Source organism: Anolis carolinensis, chromosome 2 (genome assembly GCF_035594765.1).
Source record: "Anolis carolinensis isolate JA03-04 chromosome 2, rAnoCar3.1.pri, whole genome shotgun sequence".
Classification (NCBI taxonomy): domain Eukaryota; kingdom Metazoa; phylum Chordata; class Lepidosauria; order Squamata; family Dactyloidae; genus Anolis; species Anolis carolinensis.
In genome coordinates this window covers 110,125,422-110,143,106 of record NC_085842.1, presented here as the reverse complement: position 1 = coordinate 110,143,106, position 17,685 = coordinate 110,125,422, and the positions used below count along the sequence as shown (strand labels likewise).

The following is a 17,685-nucleotide window of genomic DNA, read 5'->3' as shown; positions in this document are numbered from 1 at the left end:
AATAAAATTTAATAAGCCAGATGAGTTTTTATGTTATCTTGTTGTGACTTCTGCTAATCAAGTGCTCTGTGTTATCTTTGATAATAGATTAGTACCTGATGGCACATTACACATTAAAAGGTAAAGGTTTCCCCTGACGTTAAGTCCAGTCATGTCTGACTCTGGGGGTTGGTGCTCATCTCCATTTCTAAGCCAAAGAGCCAGCGTTGTCCGTAGACACCTCCAAGGTCATGTGGCCAGTATGACTTCATGGAGCGCCGTTACGCCATTACACATTACTAAGGATAATTTGGGGCTATGTGGGTTTTTTTTCTGTTAATGCTAAATTAATTCCATTGCTTTCTATAATTTGATTTCTGCTTTGGTGTCACTTCTAGGTATTGCTACTGTAATAAAAGAAGCTCCACAATGAAGATTTTACAGTTTATAAGAATAAAGACCAAAGAAACTGGCAAAAGCCCATGTATCTTACCAGCAACAACATGTTGCTATAGAAACACAGCAAGACAAGACACAAAGTACAATGCTTGCAGCAGATGAATAAAAGGTAGAATTGTGTCTAGTGTTCACTATAAAACAAATCTTAAAGAAAGATTTCCAGGACTCCCTCTGGAAAACCAAGTAATTGTTGTCAATAACTCAATTTCTTCTGTGCCTTTTTTTTGCTTTCAAAGGTAGTGTTACCCAAATCTATGGGCTATCCATTGCCAGTTTGCCGCAGGTTTGCAGGAAAGAAAGAAATAACACTAGACACAAATGTATCTGTGGCATTTTGAGGGAAAAGATAATAATAATTGCTGGTCCCGCACAGCAGACAACTTGGGAAGCACTGCTGTCGGAGTTGTGTAGATAAAATATGTAGAATGACAAAACTAATATAGCCTTCTTTTTTCTTTTTTTAAAAATCCCCAAACAATCTAGTATCAAAGAAAATGTGACATCACACTATCAAAAAGCCTGTCAAAGTTGGCTATGTTTTTATTTATTTTTTTTCGTGTCAGGAGCGACTTGAGAAACTGCAAGTCCCTTCTGGTGTGAGAGAATTGACCGTCTGCAAGGACGCCCGGATGTTTTACCATCCTGTGGGAGGTTTCTCTCATGTCCCTGCATGGGAAGCTGGAGATGACAGACGGGAGCTAACCTCGCTCCCTGGATTCGAACCACCGACCTTCCAGTCAGCAGTCCTGCCCGCACAATGCAAATGAAGTCAATACACTGCCTTCCAATTCAGTAAGTACTGGGAAGAACAGAAGTATCTCAGGTATAAAAGCAGGTTTAGCAGCTATGTCTGGCTTTTCTCTGATAATAGGGGAGAACCCATGGAAATTTTCATCCATACACAGTATCATCGTGGGGGGAGCATATTTTCAGAGCATAAATGAAACCTGCTCCCCTCTGGACTTATTTCTAGCAAAAATAATGGCTTGGCTGCCAACTCCTGCAGAGACTGTCATATTCAGCAGAGCATTTCTAAGATGAACATAACATCATGGAGATATACATTTGGAATGATTTAGCAAATGCATTTGAATCACAGTTTCGAAGTGGGAAGAGAATCTAGGCACTGTTGTTGAAGCTAACAAAATATTTGGCTGATGCTCCATAGAGAGCATAAGAGACAGAATATCCAAAAATGGTTTTGCATATGAGAAAACTAGAGTTATTTGACAAAGAACTATTAACATCACACTATGTAACAAGATTTTATTTTTTATGGTTTTTATTGCTTTCTCTGAATTTTGGGTTGTAATGTATGTTATTATTTATTGTATTGTTAAATTGTGTTATGATATGTTGTTTTATATTCTGTCATATTGTATGGTTTTGGGCATGGCCCCATGTAAGCCGCCCCAAGTCCCCGTTGGGGAGATGGTGGCGGGGTATAAATAAAGTTTTATTATTATTATTATTATTATTATTATTATTATTATTATTATTATTATTTTATCCCTGGGTTCTAAATGTCATTTCTTAATTGGTTGTACAGTATCATAAAAACACAGGGAAAGTATATTAAACTACAAAATCTTTGTTATTGCAGAACATCTTGCAGCACGTTTTGCTATAGTTTTTCAATGAATATCTGCTAGAGTCTCAACCAATTCAACATTTTTTGGCAGTCACAAGAACAAAGTTTCTGGAAGCGAACAACTACTTTCAAAGCAAGTACCACACAATCAAACAGGAAATAACACTTTCAAACCAGGAACAGATTTTGTTACATAGTGTTATCAGCTCCTTAACAGAAAAGTGGAAACTCTGTGTTATATATGAAACCAGGAGGCATGCATCACAAAGTGTGAATTAACCATAAAGCGGGGGGAGGCGGGCTTAGCAATCGTGTGCCTGTGGGTCTCATAAGCACTTCAACCTACTACAATCATCACTGGAAGATATGTGTTGACAGATCTCTCAAGACAACTTTTAGCAAGCTAAGAATTACGCAACAACTGCTACTACCTGTAACTCATAAAATGAATGATGGAGAGAAAGGATCTGACAATAAGGGTCATCAGTGACTCACAGAAAATTTCCTCCATCCTTGAGAACAACCTTCAAATCTCCTGCAGAGAGAAGAGGAAGAATTCTCAATTTTCCACGTACCTTAGCAGCACCAATTTGCTCCTTACGGAATTTCTCCAGAGGAGTGATCAGTACTTCACTGGCATTTTCAATCTGATATAGAAACAAAACAAACAAATTCACTCTCTTCCATTTTGGAAGCTTCTTCATTCAGTTAGTATAATTCTGTCTTACCACAGCAGATGCATTCTCCCTAAGAAATCCATGTGAATCAGATTTTTACATACTATATTATTAAGGGCATCTGCACTCATGTATAAAAATATAACTGGTGCTGATGTATAAATACTTCAAATTAGAACAATTCAAGAACTGTGCAATGTGAACTTGTACATATAGCCTTTTGGGGGGGGGGGGGGGGGCAGAGAAAGTTGTAGGACTAAATAGCTCCAAAAATCAGCCCACTGCTCCATTCTGGTGTCACTCTGGTGTCCTTTGAGGCAATCCTTTCCTTCTTTTAAATTTCATACAACAGGATGTAGTGAAAGCAGTTGCAAGTCAATCAGAGAAGATAATTTGATCCTGAACAAATGTACACATCCAATTGTATATTTCCAAAATGAAATTGCAAGTAATATGTTGTTGCAAGTAAAACACTTGTTGTTTTTCCTTCTCCTTCTTAATGTCCTTCATGAGTAGGAATCTGTACAATTTTTCCCCAGGTACAGATCCCTAACCAGAGGACACCAACATAAAAATAACGGTGAAAGGCGAACTCTGGCTACTTATTATTTTATTGTACTATTGTTGCTTCCCACTTTCATTTGGGGGGTTAGCATCAAGATTGCAGTTCCATAACCCTGTCCTAAACTGTAGTCAGAAAAGTCAGGCATTATAGACAGGCAAGAAGTAGCCATCCAAATTACTATGTTATTTAACTATTTTAACTGTTTTATTCTTATTTTATTGTATTATGATGTACTGGTAGTGATCCTACCAGTTGTGTAAGCCGGCCTGAGTCCCCTTGGGGAGAAGGGCGGGGTAGACATACTGAAAATAAATAAATAAAATAAATCCAGAAGATTCTGTGATGATGCTTTAGATTTGAAACAAGGCCATCTGAAAGGCTTCCTCATTTCACACCATTCTTCTGCTCAGTATGTGTTTGCCACCTGAGAATTTGCTCAGAAGTTTGGTTTGTTTGCCTAGCTTTTGGGAAAGCCTATTGACCACCTCTTTAAGAGCATTCTGGAATGTTATCTGGAATGAGCCTGGAGCCTCAGGTTTCAGCAGTGGCCAGGAGAGCCTTTGCACAACTCCGCCTCGTGCGCCAGCTGCGCCCGTTCCTTGGGAGGTCTGACTTGGCCACGGTGGTCCACGCTCTGGTCACATCCCGGCTGGATTACTGCAACGCACTCTACGTGGGGCTGCCTTTGAAGACGGCCCGGAAGCTCCAGCTGGTGCAGCGGGCGGCAGCCAGGTTAATAACGGGAGCGGCTTACAGGGAGCATACAACCCCCCTGCTAAGCCAGCTCCACTGGCTGCCGATATGCTACTAAGCCCAATTCAAAGTGCTGATTTTGACCTACAAAGCCCTAAACGGTTCTGGTCCTGCCTATCTATCCGAACGTATCTCCTCCTATGAGCCCGTTAGAACCTTAAGATCTTCCGGGGAGGCCCTGCTCCCGATCCCACCTGCCTCGCAGGCGCGGCTGGTGGGGATGAGGGACAGGGCCTTCTCGGTGGTGGGGCCCTCGTGGCAGAATGTAAGCCGCTCTGAGTCCCCTCGGGGAGAAGGGCGGGGTATAAATGCATGTAATAAATAATAAATATCAAAACTTTTCTTTCCTTACAGGATTTTAGGATGTTCTCCCTGCTTCTGTTAATGCGGTTTCAGCCAGTTTTAGATTTTTCATCTTAGAAATCACAATATAATACAAGGGAATTGTGCTTCAATTATACTGTGTTTCTATTTCATAGTTGTGAGCCCCCATGAACACGTACTTCTACTACATTCAAAGATACTTGGGAAGAGCAGCAAGAAAAGATGGGTGCAACTCCATGCTAGTGTGCGTGTTTATATATGTGTGGGTGGCACTGGCATCTGTTGCTGAGTTATTAGAAGCATATCGTGAAGGTGGAAAATGTAGACACAATCAGCACATTTCACCCAACTCTACAACATCTGCATTTAACACTATCAGGGAAATTTTACTCCAACTAAGAACAAAAATGTATAAACAGGCTTGTCGACACAATACGGTCTTTGTTCTCTTGAGTGCAAGACCAACTGGATTCAGCAGTAGGCAGTTCATCATGGTTTACTATTCCTGTTCTGCTGCCAAGACTTACTTTCCAAGGATGAATATTGCCATTCTTAGAAGCACAAAAGCTGACAATTCTGGCTGTTGGGCCTATACCACAGCCATGAGCCAAAGCAGGAAGGAATAGCAAAGAAATTGCTTACAGTCTTCTTCCCATGACCAGGGTATATCCATCTGATGTCATACATAATCAGCAAATAGCAAGTGCACAGATCTTTTATTTTCACCTAGATGAGATCTGTTTTTTTTCTTGTGATTTTCTATATCCCCTCCTTACACTGCTGTAACCCATACAGCCCCCAAGGCTCATTATCGATGCCTTCTCACTCTTTCCCAAAATGCCATACATAAAAAGACTTAAGCTCTCTGAAGTTCATACCATGCGTATGCGCTCATCTTCTAGGTTTCTAAGAACAGCAGCAAACTCTTGCAAGGATTTTGCTAAATGAAAAGGAAAAGAAAATTACCAGACTGGCTACACTGAGGACTTTATTTTTTCTAAGAGATAGATCACTTTTCCACCAACCCATGCACTACCAACCCCCTTCCCCTCCTAATAAATTGCTAGGAAGCATTTCAGCTTGCTTTAAAATACATGGGGAATCGCAAATGACTTTCTGCAGTATTCTGTGCACACATTTCACTGTATCTAGCCCACACCAGTAGCCCTTATTGCTGCTTTTCCATGTTTGGGAGGAATGGTTTTAATAATGACTAATTGGACAGCTGACCATTGCTCTCTTCTTCCAGTACTTTAAATCTCAGAAAGGAAGAAGAAAAGGCAAGATTTAAATAAATAACAGCATTGTGTAGAATAGACCCTCATAAAATGTTCATAGTATTTTTTATGGTAAGCCATGTTTCTACAACATGTCTCCTTATCTATAAGCATACTAAGCAGTTAGTTCTGCTACACGGTCCTTTCAAAAGCTAGAAAGAGCTCATGGCCAGGCCCCAGATAATTCTGGTTGAGGTGCAAAGTAAATATTACTCGATTTTTCATTGCCATTTCTTATTTTCTTTGATGGGGATCCAACAGTCAACAGAAAAGACAGAACATTACACTCCACACTTTCAGTTATGGACCTAATCTTCAATACCAATTCATTCACAGGTCTAAGAAAATGATCTAAAAAGATGAAGCAAAAGTACATCTGGTTCTAAGTCATATCTGAGGGAGAACAAAACCTTTCCATCAACCATCTGCAAAATCTGACTAATAATTTACAGAGTCATATCTGCTGGTCCACTGTAGGTGGCATTTTGCACATTGTGCTAACGAGAATTCCTCCTACTTAAACAACTGAAATAGACAATCTGCATCAAGCTCCACAGGGCTTATTGAAGCCTACACACTTACCTATACATATTTCATCATCCGTTTCAGCATCACCTATACATCGAAACTTAAAATCATTCAAGGAATCTGCAAACTTCCGTTTTGCTGAAGACAGATCTGCCAAAAAAGAGTTGGAAAGTGATATTAAATACTGAACCACATATCACTAGAATATAACTTCTTACTAACTTTAATGTAGTCTCCTTCTCTTCAGATAAGTTTGGTGGATAGTGGTGAGGGACATCTCAAAACATGAGAAACTCTGAAGTCCATGGTATGCTTAAATGCCCTCCAAATCCTGTCTGATCTTGGAAGGTAATTAGGGTCATCCCTGATTAGTACTTGGATGGAAGACCACCAATGACTACCATGTGTAGTATGCTATATTTCAGAGGAGGGAACTGGTAAAACCAGCTTTGAGGATTCTTTGCCTAAGAAAACCTTGTGAGATTCATGGGGTTGCCACTTGCCATAGGTCAACAGGCAATTCAGAGGTACATACACTGAAGGCATGTTGAATGGAACTCAAGGAACAAACTTTGCCATTTTGGGAATAGAATTCTGCTTTGAAAAGCAAAACTTAAGGAACTGCTACATTACAACAACTTGTGAATGATCTTAAATCACAACTGTCAGAAGTCCAAAAAACATCTTATTTCCTTTACGAATTTATTATTACCGTATTTGTTCCCCGCCCTTCTCACCCCAAGGGGGACTCAGAGCATCCTTACAATAGCCAACATATAACAGTTGTTTCTTATTGTCTCCAAGTTCACTGAAGTTTGCATTAAAATAACATATATGCATTTACATTCAAATATTTTTCAGTAATTATTATAAACATGCCAATCTGTAGATTATGTTGGGCTACCTATTTTAGCTGAATGATCTATTATATTTCTGAAACATGACAAGTAACTACTGTATACAAATCATTCGTGGAATCTAAAAAGCTTGCTTCTATACCTCAAGTTGTATACTATCCATATTCACTTAAAGGTTTGTCCCTAACAATTCGGTAGAATATATTTCCATATACAGTACAGTCTCACTTATCCAACATAAACGGGCCAGCAGAATGTTGGATAAGCGAATATGTTGGGTAATAAGGAGGCATTAAGGAAAAGCCTATTAAACGTCAAATTAGGTTATGATTTTACAAATTAAGCACCAAAATATCATGTTATACAACAAATTTGACAGAAAAAGTAGTTCAATATGCAGTAATGCTATGTAGTAATTACTGTATTTACCAAATATCACCAAAATATCACGATATATTGAAAACATTGACTACAAAAATGCGTTGGGATAATCCAGAACGTTGGATAAGCGAGTGTTGGATAAGTGAGACTCTACTGTAATAACAAAATACATTATTAAATTTGTGTAAGCCATCATTAACAATCGAGTGCAGTTAGTTAATAGGCTAGGTCGACAAGCAAGGTCTTTTGAACACCCTTGCCAAAACTCATAGCCATTTTATAGACTGAATAAATAAAATATTTAATTTGCAAAGCAGCCCTTTTAACGTATTTTCCAACAATAGAAATAAATTCCAGGTTTTTTGTTTTGTTTGTTTTTTTCGTGTCAGGAGCAACTTGAGTTGCTTCTGGAGTGAGAGAATTGGCTGTCTGCAAGGACCTTGCCCAGGGGACGCCAGAATGTTTTGATGTTTTTACCATCCTTGTGGGAGGCTTGTTTCATGTCCTGCATGGAGCTGGAGTTGATAGAGGGAGCTCATCTGCGCTCTCCCCGGATGGGATTCGAACCTGGCAGCCTTCAGGTCAGCAACCCAACTTTCAAGTCACGAGGCTTTAATCCACTACGCCACCAAGGGTTCTTCAATTTAAATTCCAGGTTAAAATGAAGATATTCCTACTCAAATATAAATATTGTAACAGGGATATGCTAACAGAATTTGAAAATGTTTTCTAAAAAATTAATAGCATTTTAGCTTTGCAGATTTCTATATTCTCTCTCCAAAGTTACACATTTACATGCACTCAAAGCTTTGTCATAAATCACAGAACATAAGATGCTAATACCCTCTGTTATCAGTGAAGAATGTGTCTTCTGTATTGTACAAGTCAGAACTTTCTAGGAGTGGAAATCCAAAAAAAGTAACTTTTCCAAGCTCTGATAGAAACATCCTTCCACTAGTTGATGTGAATCCAACTAACAGAACATAAAGATCGAGTGATCTAATTCAACATTGTGACTGCTCTCCAAGGGTTCAGGTGAGGAGATATTTCGCAGGAAAGCCTGGGGCTCTTTCACACATCACAGTGACACTGCTATGATTCCATTTTAACTGCCACAGCAACATCTAACCAAATCCTGGGATTTGCAATGGAGTGCAGAGGAAATGGTGACTTCAGGATCCTCAGCCAGGGAGCACTTTTGGCACGTTTTGCCAACTGCCAAAGAGTAGCAGACTTGTTTTCTGCTCCCCTTGAAACTAGGACTAAGAGCAATGGGTTCAAATTACAGACAAGGAAATTCCACCTGAACATTAGGAAGAACTTCATGATCGTATGAGCTGTTCAACAGTGCCAAAACTAGAAAGCCACTCTGAATTCCCTCCGAGGTGAGATACATTGGGATAGAAATACAGTAAATAAATAAACAGTAGAACTCTCTGCCTCAGAGTATGGTGGAAACTCCTTCCTGGGAAACTTTTAAACAGAGGCTGGATGGACATCTGTCAGGGATACTTTGATTGTGCTTTTCCTGCATGGCAGGGGATTGCACTAGATGGCCCACGTGATCTCTTCCAACTCTATGATTCTATGATTCTACAAACCCCAGAATTCTATAGTATGGAATCATAGTATTATAATATTGCAGTGTGAAAGAGTTCCTGGAAATAATTAAGCCCAGCATTGTGTTCTGCACTTTCCAACAGATGAGCACAAATCTCACACCCAAAAATCTGTTCTTCTGGAAGTCAAGCGTTTCCAATTCCATACAGAAATAATAACTGCTTATTTAAAAACACACAGACAGTTGTAACAGCCTGTTTATGCTTTTACGTATAGAGAGACAAAATCAAAGCCCTCCACAATAGAAATGGAAGGTGGAGGTGAGGGCAAAAAGTGCAGCCTTGTGTTAACCATAGCACACAGTTTGCCTTTATTTGTTATAAAGAACAACTCTAACCTTGCCTTACCCATCCAGATCGCTATCATGCTCCTTTATTACTTTTATATAACTTTTTAAAAATGAAAGCAAAACCATTCACACGTTCTGCATGATCCCAATGTGATAAAGATATGAATGTTCTTTTAATATCAGTACTGAAATGTCGCACAGTTCTCAGTGAGACTTCCTGGAATGATTACAGTGACAGGCACAAAACAAACACCAGGCAGAAAAAAAGACAGATAACTCCAGATTTCATTCTCCATGCATATATTTGCAGTTATCCATACCCATCCTCCTCCCTCAACAGATATCAACTAGTCTTGAACTAGGACACAGAGAGGCCAGGATTTGACCCTGCTCAGCCTCAGAAATCTACTGGGTGATCTTGGGCAAGTCACTCTCAGGCTCAAAGGAAGGCAAACCTCCTCTGAACAAATTATGCCAAGAAAACTCAGTGACTGATTTGCCATATGGCTGTCATATGTCGGGAATGACTTAAATGCAGACAACAACAAGGAAAGCAATATGCCTCTCTGTATCAGTGGCTGTGGGCCACAAATGAGAGGATACAATTGTGTTCATATCCTCCTGGTGGACTTCCTGTAGGTGACCAGTAAGTTGCTGTGTGAACACAATGCTGGACAAGTCTTTGGTCTGGTCCAGCAGGACAAATTGAATATTCCTATAGCTCATGTCCACTCATGAGGACAAAGGAGAAGAAAGGGATGGAGGACTTACAGAGAAGCATCACTAAATTGTCACTACAGTAGGGCGAAGCTTGATGGAAGCTACAGCAAAACAAATTACAAGCCAAACCCACTTTCAATGGAGTTTGGACTCAACTTGTAATGAGTACAGAGAGAGGAGGAAATTAATCAAGTTCATTCTTACAAAACTCCTTACTTCCAAACTTTAGTTGCCTTGCTAACAAACCATCGTTAAAGTTGTTTAATGTTATCAGCTGAAATCAGTGCAACTAAGATATTAGCCTAAAGCCCTTTCTTTTTAGGCATAATGTTCAGTGTTCAAAATGAGCATCCAAACACACTATATAATCATATTCTTATTCTGAAAAATACCACCAATGTGCCTTGTCAGTGAAAGAAACTATATTTATGTATGACTAACCTCTTGATGCCTCTCTTGCAAAGAGAATATATCAGAATCTTCTCCAGAAAAAAGCCAGGTTCCCATTGCCCCCGTCCACTGGGTTACTATAGCTGAGAAACTGTAGTTTGTGTGTGGGATAAAAGCCAACAGAAACTGTCCAAAAACCACTTCAATAAAATGACTTAAGAGTCACTCCAGAAATAACCCTTCAAACACTGTATCCTCTGTTCTTACCAGATGTTATCCCAACAAACCTAATTGGAGTGGAACCCCCTAATCCACTTAATAAACCAAGTCAGATAATCCCCAAGCCTTCCAAAATGTTTTCTTTTGCAAACAAGACCCACTTCCATATTGAGTTTGTCAAAGAAAAAAAAATAAAACCCTTTTCTAAAATGGAAGGGCTCAGGAGGATTTTGAGTTTAACCTAGCTACTCAGAAGCTATGCCAGCTTTCCGTCATTCTATTAATAATAAAGGAACCAAATGTTAATTACATAAGGAGTCATTTCCTTTTGCTGTAAGCTGTATGCTGACCTCTTGCCACTGAGTTTGTTTGCAGAGTGTTCTGCTACTCTTTACGTTTTTTGTACTTGCACACACCACAAGACGGTCTTACTGCAGTATGTGTTGTGAATTCCCAGTCTAAATGCATTAACCATACCATCATTCAGTCCTGTCAATTGCAGGGAATGATCCAAATGCCCCATTCCATGAGAGAGAAAAGAAAAGTTGATCCACCACTGTAAAACCTGGTAATCTGTCAAAGTCATCAAGTGAAACAAAGAAATGCATTTCAAAAGTCAAGTGCAAGAAGCAACTCTGCTTAACAGCACCCATTGCAATGGAAAGTAACATTTCCACCCAGGTAATTATAGAAACAAAACAGTTAAACAACACAAAGATTCTGACATGCTGGCCAGTATTCTAGTGGCACAGAAAAATAATCCAATACAGGTTGGGCATCTCTTATCTATAATTCCAAAATTTGAAAAACTTGAAATCCCAAAAACATCCATAGTGGCTGAGATTGAGACACCTTTGCTTTTTGATGGTTCAGTGTACTTTGTTTCATACTTAGTTTTATGCACAAAATTATTTCAAATATTGTGTACATAATTACCTTCACGCTACTTGTGTAAGGATTATATGAGGCATACATGAATATTAGGTTTAGACTTTGATTCCACCTCCAGATTATCTACATATATGCAAATACAAGTATTCCAAAATCCAAAATAATTTAAAATTCAAAACATTTTGGTCCCAAACATTTCGGATAATAGATACCCAATCTGTACATGTTAAATTCATCCAGATAATGGAGCATCCACATATGCTGAGCGCCCTTCCAAAAATGTAGATCCTGTATCCGCGGGACTGATACTTGCCATTTTATTTAACCACATCCAACAAAATATGTCTCTCTGGGCATTCTCTAGTCACGTCAGTACAACTCTGTTATTCTTAGGATGGAAAGCCTTCATTTCAATAGGGTTCACTATTATCCACAGTTTTGTATATCCACCTAAGGTAAGGGAACATATCCTACATGGAAATGGGGGTTACATTCTAAAAATCCTTACATGCGTATTTCTTGCATTTTTTAAAAAAAGATGTACAACATAAAATATTTGAATAGTAGAGAAGTATCACATAATTACAAGAGAAACTTAAAGTGACACTTGTAACTCTTTGCTTCAATAATGTGAGCGAGCCATTGCAGTGCAGAGATGACAATTCGAATACCTTAAATAACATCATAATTTAAAATGAAATGAAACTCTGATTAAATAATTATTATTACATTCATTTCTACATATAAACAGATTTACATAGTCTTCAAATAATCCTCAGAGCTACCATTTGTTGTTAAAAGAGTGTATACATTTTTGGGACACACGGTATACATTTAGGTATGAAAGCTTAACTATAAACAAAACCAAAGTAACATGAATAGTTGGATGACAAAAACATTAACCTCCCAGTCTCAGTCTTGCTTGTAGAATGGAACAAAATAGAAACACTGGAACTACTGCTTTAGCCCAGAACTATGATTAATAAAATCATAATGGCAGTGCGTGCCAATCTCTGGAGGAAATATCAGAAGTGTTTTGGACCTTAACACTCATCCTGACGTGGCTCTAACAATTCAGTCCATCTGTCATGAGCAGGACAGGAATTATCTTCTTCCCCCGCTAGATGGCAAGCAACAACGCCTTTCTATAGGACACACTGGCGACTACATCAGGCATTGAAGGAAGAGTTTTTCCTTGAATTTGAAAATGTCCAAACTGCCTAGTAACATATTCACTTTAATATACTGTTCAGAATACTCTTGATTTAAGTTTTTCTTTCACTGATTGTGAAGAATGCAAAAGAAACCACAAGTTTGTGAAGGGTTTGCTTCTGGAAAGAATATACATTCTTGTTATGTGCCTTCAAGCTGTTTCCAGACTGTGGCAAACATATCACGGGATTTTCTGCACAAAATTTGTTCTGAGGGGTTTTGTCACTGCCTTCCTCTGAGGCTGGGAAAGCGTGCCTTGCTCAAGGCCACTCAATGCATTTCCACAGTTCAGCAGGGATTTGAACCTTGGTCTCCAGAGTCATACCTCAAGCCTCAATCCATTGCCCCAGAGTGTCTCCCTAAAACAGGCACATGAAATTGGAACCACCTTCTCTATAAAACATTATTATCCTCTCTTGTAGTTTTGGTTTATCACACAACCATACAGGAAATCTTACTAGTTGCACAGATGTACAATCGTATCACATTCACAGCACAACCCACAAGCTGTCAAGCCTTCTATTTCCAATAATAGGAAGTCACCATTTGGAAAGAAACTAATGAAAGCAGCTACTTGGTAAGAAATGACAAGCCAACTGGAGAAAAATTAAAAGGAATGTTTCAGAATGGCCCTGAAAACAATGGAGGGCACCAGAATCTGATTTAATGCCAACATTTTCAGAAAACATTCAATACGCACCTCTGTACACAGTAGATGCTCATTTTTAGACTAATTGGACTACTCCTAAAGCATATACATGAAAAAAGAGAAAAAAATGGAAATCAAGGAAGAAACCTGATAAAAGCCAGAACAAACAAATAGAAAACTGTGTCATTTCAGGCCTCAGACTGCACACTTACAAAGATCCCAGAAGAAATATTTATTTCCATATTAATCTCTTCCAGTATTCAGCTGGCATCCACAACAAAGGACAAGTCTATGGCAGGAACACGTATTAGCTTAGTGACAGGAAGGAGACAATTTAAGGAATGATATCCAAAGGAATGTTCACTGGGGCTGTGAAGGGAATTTCCACACAGAAACACGAACTAATATATAAATACAAATCAAACATGTTGTTTTCTGTTACACTGTCTAAGCACCAGTTAGTATGTCAACTAAAACTTCAGATGAGACAGATATTTAGATCTACAATGAAAACAAACAGACGGCAAAGTCTGCCGTAACTGTTAATTAAACAATGAAGTCTAGTAGCCAGTTGCCATCTCATGCCAGAAAACACATCCTTGCCAACTGTTCCCTTTAATTCCTGGCTGCAGTGCCCCCTTCCCAGAACACTATAAAAACAAAATAATACAAAAGTTTCCAAGTTCTTCAGGCATGAAGACATTTTTAAAACTTTTTCTAAAAACAACCACCTAAGTATGATTGCCAGTGTCATTTGATAATGAAAGGTCAGATGAAAAAAGTATTTCGGTGTTCTATTTTTCAGGCCTTTCAGAAATAATAACAACTTTATTCTTATAAACCCACCTCCATCTCCCCAAAGGGACTCAGGGCAGCTTACATGGGACCAAGTCCAGCATAAACAAAGAATTCAAAGTTACATAATTAAAAACATTTAATCAATAAACAGTATAATTAAAACAATGAAAACCAAAAAAATTATAAAAATACACCATTCAACATCACAATCAATAACTGGAAAAAAGTGGGCATGTTCAGATTTGAGATGGAAGGGCAAGGCTTGTGAAAAATGCAGAACAATAGGGCTAGGGCTGGAAATAAAGTACTGGAAAACCAAAACAATAAATAAATTAGAGCTGGGCAGCCATGATTGCGAGCTAAACCATTATTCAAAGGCATGTTGACACATCCAAATTTTCAAGTCTATATGGAAAGCGGACAAATCTAATCTCCCTGGTGAGTGAGTTCCTGAGCCAAGGGGCCACCACCGAGAAGGCCCTCTCCTCATCCCTACCAACCGTGCTTGTGATGGGGGCAGGAGCAAGAGAAGGGCTCCCCTGGCAGATCTTAGAGCTTGTGCCGATTTGTATAGAGAGATATGGTCACAAAAAAAAAGCAGGACCCAAACAGTTTAGGGATTTATAGGTAATAACCTGCACTTTGAATTGAGACTGGAAACTTATCAGCAGCCAGCGGATCTGCTTCAGTAGAGATGTTGTACGCTCCCTGTAACTAGCTCCAGTTAACAACCTGTCTGCCGATCTTTGCACCAGTTGCAGTTTTCAGGCCATCTTCAAAGGTAGCCCCACGTGGAGTGCACTGCAGTAATCTAATCTAGATGTAACCAAGGCATAGACCACTGTAGCCAAGTCAGGTTTCTCGAGATGCACAAGTTTTAACTGCGCAAAGGCCCTCCCAGCCACCACCAACACCTAAGCATCAAGCGTCAGCCCTGAGTCCAGGAGGACCCCCAGAGTGCAGACCTGTGTCCTCAGGGGGAGTGTAATCCCATCGAGCACAGGTAGCCACCCTATCGATCGACCCCACAACTGACCAAACTTCAAAACTTCAGATGACCTCGCCCAGTTGTTCCATGTTGATGGTAAAAAGCATGGGAGAAAGAATGGAACCTTGCAGGACCGCACAGGTCAAAGGCCAGGTATCTGAGCAAGTTTCTCCTAGCTTCAACAACTGGGTGCGACCCTCCAGGAAATCAGTGCCCCCAAAACCCATTCCTGAGAGCCACCCCAGAAGGATACCATGGTTGATAGTATCGAAAGCAACTGAAATGTCCAGGAAAACCAACAAGGAAACACTCCCCCTGTCTAGTTCTCTGCGGAGGTCATCCACCAAGGTGACCAAAGTCACCTCCGTACCGTGACCAGGCCTGAAACCAGATTGCGATGGATCAAGATAATCGGTTTAATCCAAGAGCCCCTGCAACTGAGATGCCACCATTCGCTCTAGAACCTTGCCCAAAAAGGGGAGATCAGAAATTGGACGGTAGTTGTTAAGAACTGAGGAATCTAGGGACGCCTTTTTCAGGACTGGTCTCACAGTTGCCTGTTTCAGGCTACTTGGTAATTGTCCGTGATCCAGTGAGGAATTTATGATCCTCGCAAACCAAGATTGAAAGTGGTCAGTCTTTGACTCTGATGAGTCTTCAAGGGAAAGCCATTCCACAGTTGACACACCAAGATTTTTTCAGCACAGACCTTCTGAATGCCATCTAGGCACCAGGCCTGAGAAGCCAAACTGCAAGTGACATTATATGCAATGTGTGTGGTCATGTGGAATTTCTTTAAGACCTGCAAACAACAGCTACTGGGGCCTGTTATAGAGTAATAGCGCTTCATTTAAGACTTCCTTTCAGTTTGAAGAAAGTCATCGATGACAACTCTTTCTACACACAGACCTCTTGAGGGAAAGGGTTAAACCAAATTGGTACTGAGCAGTTCTGCGATCAGTTATTATTTTACCATCCTCGCTAAGCAGTGGTCCCACCATTTCCTTGATCATTCAAGTTGACTCTGACTTCTGGTGACCCTGTAATAGGACTGTGGATTTTTTTTGGCAAGGTTTGTTCAGTAGAGGCATGCCATTGCCTTCTTCTTAGACTGATAGAGTATGACTTGCCAAAGGCTGCTTAGTGGATTTCTTTGGCTAAGTGGGATTCAAACCCTGGTAAGAAAAATACGTTGGAGTGATACAAAGCTAAAGTTCCTAACAGAACCGTTCCACTCAATATTTGGATAGTGGTCATTTTGATTTTTAAAAAGGGATGCTCTGCAGAACAACGAATACATTTCCCAAAAGGGTGATAGGAAAAAAGCAACTCTGCCTTTCAAGTGCTACATTCTCTCCTTTTGGAATAATTTATTGTAAACTCGAAAACTACTTCTGAATATTCTTAGTTTCCACATCTTTACTTCCAACAAAGAAAACATATCCACATATTTACTTCCTGATTAAAAAAAGAATTGTATGAAAAGTGAGAAAGACTAAGTTTGCATATAATAATATACTGTAAATACTCTTGTATGAGTTGACTGCATGTTTAAGTCGAAGGCAAATTTTGGGGCCAAAACGATGAATTTTGATTACATTAGAAAGGGGAAAGCACTGAAGCTACCTTGGAGGCCAGCTGACTCTGGCTGCCACCATCCCTACCCAGGCATTCAAGAAGACCCGAAGTTGCACCATGGAGAGAGTAGAGAGGATCAGTGCTTCTTTTAGATTTTTAGATAGACTAGGCTCTCGTCTTTTGTCACTTTACTTAAGAGAAAGGGTGATTACTTTATTTATAAGAGTTAAGACACAGTACTAACATTGATCAGTAGATAAATCTACCCACATTTTTGTAGTTAATTTTTTTCTAAATTTTCTAGACCTATACATGAGTATATAGGGCACCTGGATTCCTGGTTGATCATCGTTTAACTGCAGACAGGAACCATGCTCATCCATTCCTTCCTTCAGATGTGCTAGCAGAAAATAGAAGGGGATTGCTTAACAGCCTTGTTAAGGCATTTAGAATGACCATGTGGGAATCAGGAGAATAGTATCAGGAGAATAGTATGGCCTTGCTTTCCTCAAGTAGAGACCTTTCCCTATGTATACCTACAGATTTTCAAAATATATTTGTACTACTAAGCCAAATTGGCCTGGACCCAAAATAACTATGGACTGAAGACAGGGACACTGTCAGGGAGGGGTTTCAAAAGCAAGAGAATCCTCAAAGCATGACAGTTGAAACTCTTCAAACAGATAAGGATAGATGAGAAGCAAAAGTAAAAGCTGACAGAAAGAGAGTCAGAACCCTGAATACAACAGTTTAGCAATTTGAGCATATAATAACCAGTGCAAAGAAAAGGGAACACAACAACAACAACAACAACAACAACAACAGAAAGAACAAGATTTGAGAAATCTAAGGGAAATTTAAATCAAGACTGGGGGTGCTCTATGACCAGCAGGGAACACATTACATGATCAAGTACAAATAATAAAACAATGAAAACAAT

General features: G+C 39.5%; 1 protein-coding gene across 6 annotated transcripts in view; it reads right to left on the bottom strand.

Moving 5' to 3' along the window:
• The window catches only part of arhgap26 (Rho GTPase activating protein 26), a 306,778-nt gene that overhangs the window by 227,217 nt on the left and 61,876 nt on the right, over positions 1-17,685 (bottom strand). For all 6 annotated transcript variants that reach the window (XM_062973896.1, XM_008104704.3, XM_008104707.3 and 3 more), the window contains exons 2-4: positions 6,208-6,303; positions 5,227-5,288; positions 2,605-2,676 (exon numbers count right to left, since the gene is read on the bottom strand). In XM_062973896.1, the coding sequence (XP_062829966.1) occupies positions 2,605-2,676; positions 5,227-5,288; positions 6,208-6,303 (230 nt within the window). The remainder of the gene's footprint in view (positions 1-2,604; positions 2,677-5,226; positions 5,289-6,207; positions 6,304-17,685) is intronic.